The sequence below is a fragment of the Aegilops tauschii genome, chromosome 5 (genome assembly GCF_002575655.3).
Source record: "Aegilops tauschii subsp. strangulata cultivar AL8/78 chromosome 5, Aet v6.0, whole genome shotgun sequence".
NCBI classification, from domain to species: domain Eukaryota; kingdom Viridiplantae; phylum Streptophyta; class Magnoliopsida; order Poales; family Poaceae; genus Aegilops; species Aegilops tauschii.
Genome location: NC_053039.3, coordinates 110,585,178 through 110,588,837, shown reverse-complemented (window position 1 = coordinate 110,588,837; position 3,660 = coordinate 110,585,178). Strand labels below are relative to the sequence as shown.

Sequence of the window (3,660 nt, the reverse complement as noted above, 5' to 3'; positions counted from 1 at the left end):
AGGCCGGTTTGGGGCGCCCAGATGTAGATGCTCTAATAGAAGTTTTTCTTCGATAGAAAAAGAGCAGTATAGAAGATTGGTGATTTGGCGATCCCATCTTATAAGCTCATCGTCGACCTCATCTGGTGATCTGGACGCCGACGGAGCATGTGCTTTTGACCTGTGAGACCCCACCTGATGCATGCATGCCACCTTAGCACAATACAAGTGGAAAGAGAGTAGTCTTATAAGCAGAGTACCTAGCTAGTCAGGAGAGTTGTGCAAACACTTTGATGTTAATAAACTAAGTATATATTCCTATTTCATCAGAAATAGAAGTAGACCTATGTACTGTCTCTAGCTAGTATTTCGGCGTGATTACACGGCGAGCATAGCTAGCTGCCGGGTGGCAATGGGCTCTCGCCGCGACGACGAGGAGCAGCCGGCTGCCGTGCCCCTCCTAGCGGCGGCCTACCCAACTCCGAGCGGCCTGAGACGGAGCCACGCCGGCGACGTCCACCTCCTGTCGGCCGCCTTCCTCTTCGTCTTCTCCGCCTACCTCCCCACGCAGAACCTGCAGAGCACACTCAACACCGTACGTACCTGACGTGTGTTCCGGTGGTACCAAAGCTGCAGCGAATCTTTCGGTCCATGACGTGTTCCGGTAATCCACGTACCTGCAGGAGGGCAACCTGGGCGCCGTGTCCATGGGGATCCTGTACGCCTCCTTCACCGTGTTCACGGCGACGGCGGCGGCCGTGGTGCGGCGGCTGGGGTCGAGGGGCGCGCTCGTCGTCGGCACCAGCGGCTACGCGCTCTTCATCCTCGCCAACCTCCTCCCAACGTGGTACACGATGGTGCCGGCTTCCGTCTACCTGGGTTTTACTTCATCCCTCATGTGGGTTGGCCAGGTACGTAGTTGACTACAGGCAGCATAGTACTGCTCCTTAATCAATGGTTCACGTTTTACTTCATAAAAATCATGTGGAATCATTTCCACCAGATTAAACCGCTTGGAACTTTTGATCATGTTCATGTATACCTTCGGTACATGAAAGAATAAAGTTGTTCATGCATTTTCATCAAATTTGGCAAGAACACTTGTTATAGCATATGGTCGTGCATGATTTGACTTTTTGGTGTGAAGAAAATACATTTCGGATGTGAATGGACCCTTGGAAATTTTGCTGACTGGGCGTCTTTACCTATTTCGTTTCAGGGCACGTATCTCACGTCCGCTGCCTTCAGCCATGCGACAGAGAACAAGCTTCATTTGGGCCAAGTTTTGGGTCGATTCAACGGGGAATTCTGGGGAATGTTTGCAAGCACGCAGGTACGTACGTGTACATTATAAGTTCATTACCTAGAGCGCTAGCTTTGTTGGAGAAACTTTGGTTGAAATGTATCATCTATGTACTGAATTTCAATATATTTTGCAGGTAATTGGAAATTTGATCTCGCTCGTCGTGCTGGGAAATGACAAGGTAGTTAGCACCTTAAATTGAATTCTTTATTCGCTACATGTATCCTTGTGTCATCGAACCGACGATCTTCTGAAACCACTTCAGGATGGAGGAGGTGCCAACAAGAAGAACCTCTTGTTCACTGTATTCCTCGGCTGCATGGTCATCGGCATCGTGCTCATGTGCCTGCTCTCCAGAAGAGATGAGAACAGAGCAGAAACAGACGGCCATGAACCCCAAGGGCGTTCCTTTCTCGCTGACACGTCGAGACCTGCCGTCACGCCGCTCGCTGACCCGAGGATGCTCCTCCTCGCTCCTCTGCTCGCCTACTACGGCCTGCAAAAGGCATTTGTATGGTGAGCATCTCGTTTGGTTTTCTACACGTCGAGATCCAGCACAATATGTTATCAACAATGTTTGGTTTGGATTCTGTAACCAGGGCTGTGTTCACCAAGAGTGTCGTGACCCCCGTTCTCGGGGTCGCCGGAGTCGGCGGGGCGATGGCGGTCTATGGCGCGGCTGGTGTCGTCGTAAGCGCCAAACCACCACCAATCCGATATATCTCAGTTGACAAGACACCATGCTTTTTCGAGGTCTTAAGCTAACCTTGAGAGAGATTTCTTCCCACTGGATTACAGAGCTCGCTGGTCGCCGGCCGTCTGACCTCCGGCCTCCGTTCGTCCACGTTCATTGTGTCAACCGGAGCTGTTCTCCAGGCCGGGGTGCTGCTCTGGCTGCTCTTTCTCTACAGGTTAGTAATTGTTTACACCGGAGATTTTTAATTGTTTCTTTCAGATGCATATAAGTTGTCAACTGTCATTGTTGTGATCATAATGTACATGCATGTTCCTGGAATCTGGTTACAGTCCCATGGACGGTCTGCTCGGGTCAGCAGCTCCGCTGGTCGTCGGCGCCGTATGGGGCGTCGGAGATGGGATTCTGAACACGCAGTTGAGTGGGTTGATCGGGCTTCTCTTCGAGAACGACAAGGTATCTTCAGTCAATGATCCATTTTTATTTTCTCTGACGAAGCTGAAAAGTAGTACTAATATGTAATGCGTGCGTGCAGGAGGCGGCATTCGCGCTGGGGAAGATGTGGCAGGCGGCGGCGACGGCAGCGGTCTTCTTCCTGAGCCCCGGCGCCACGCTGCAGGGCATGCTCGCTGCGCTGGCCGCCGCGCTGGTCGTCGCCGTCGCGGCTTTCCTGTTCCTCTCACTCGTCATCGAGAGGTCGCACGCGCTGAAATTCTGACGCATGCACGGCTCCGCGGCTTTGTGAGTTATCATATTCATAGGCGTTGAGGAGACAAACTGATAGAGATGTAAATGGAGGGGAATGTGTAGTTTTTGGAAAAGAAAGCTTTTTTCTTTTGATCTTTCTCGACAAAGGGTAAACTTTTATTAGCTTAAAATGGAGCATCGAAAGGATACAAACATAATTACGATGCACATAGCCAACATCAACACACACACGCACAAAAACACATCAGCAAATAGCAAAATCATATAAGATCAAAGCTAAGGAAATAAACACCCAAAGCAATCAGATCCGTGATCTGTAAACTATAACAATGACCATATCCGCACCTTGTCCCTCTGCCATGCTGGCGGTAGCTGGTCCACCTCCACACCTCGTCCCTCTGCCAGATTCGAAGCTCGCGCGTCGGGCGATCCCCGATGCCACCCTATGGGGAAGGTGTAGCCCCACCCCCCTTCCTGGTTCTGTCCATCGTTTTGTTTGCCTCATCTCCGATTATAGGTTGCTCAGGCTCGGCCCAAGGCAAAATCGATGCTCGGATTGCCGATGCTGGCAGCGACGACACTCGTGGGTGTCGATCTACCTTCTTGCAGGCACTGCCAGGGCCTTTGTCTGCGTCCTCTTCGAGCTTAGAGGAAAGTCTAGGTAAACCGGATGGCGACGACTCCATGATGTTGTTTCTCTTCTGAAGGTGCCATCTTGCTCGCTCGCGGTGTCCCTCGTGTTGGTTGTGTTTTATCATTCGTTCGTGCCGTGCATCCCTTGTTCTCAATGTCATATGTTGTACCTTTCTTTGAACTCATTTTAATTCCTTTTTTTTCGTTGATGAGGCAACAGTGCCGTGAGTGCTCAAGTGGGCCTCCAAGCCCAATCGCTCTCGTTTTTTTTCTGTCGTCAACATCTTCCGTGACTTGCACTGTCCCTACCACAAGTGTGTTAGGTTGATCTCTCTCCCGTTCG

General features: G+C 50.9%; 1 protein-coding gene across 1 annotated transcript; it reads left to right on the top strand.

Moving 5' to 3' along the window:
- The first annotated feature begins 270 nt into the window (after nucleotides 1-270).
- Nucleotides 271-2,813, top strand: LOC109767284 (UNC93-like protein 3). Its single transcript, XM_020326053.3, has 9 exons — nucleotides 271-574; nucleotides 663-890; nucleotides 1,199-1,312; nucleotides 1,419-1,463; nucleotides 1,548-1,798; nucleotides 1,882-1,972; nucleotides 2,081-2,193; nucleotides 2,309-2,432; nucleotides 2,512-2,813. Exons 1-9 carry the CDS (start codon nucleotides 392-394, stop codon nucleotides 2,692-2,694), a joined length of 1,332 nt encoding a protein of 443 aa, XP_020181642.1. The 5' UTR covers nucleotides 271-391; the 3' UTR covers nucleotides 2,695-2,813.
- The last annotated feature ends 847 nt before the right edge of the window (nucleotides 2,814-3,660 follow it).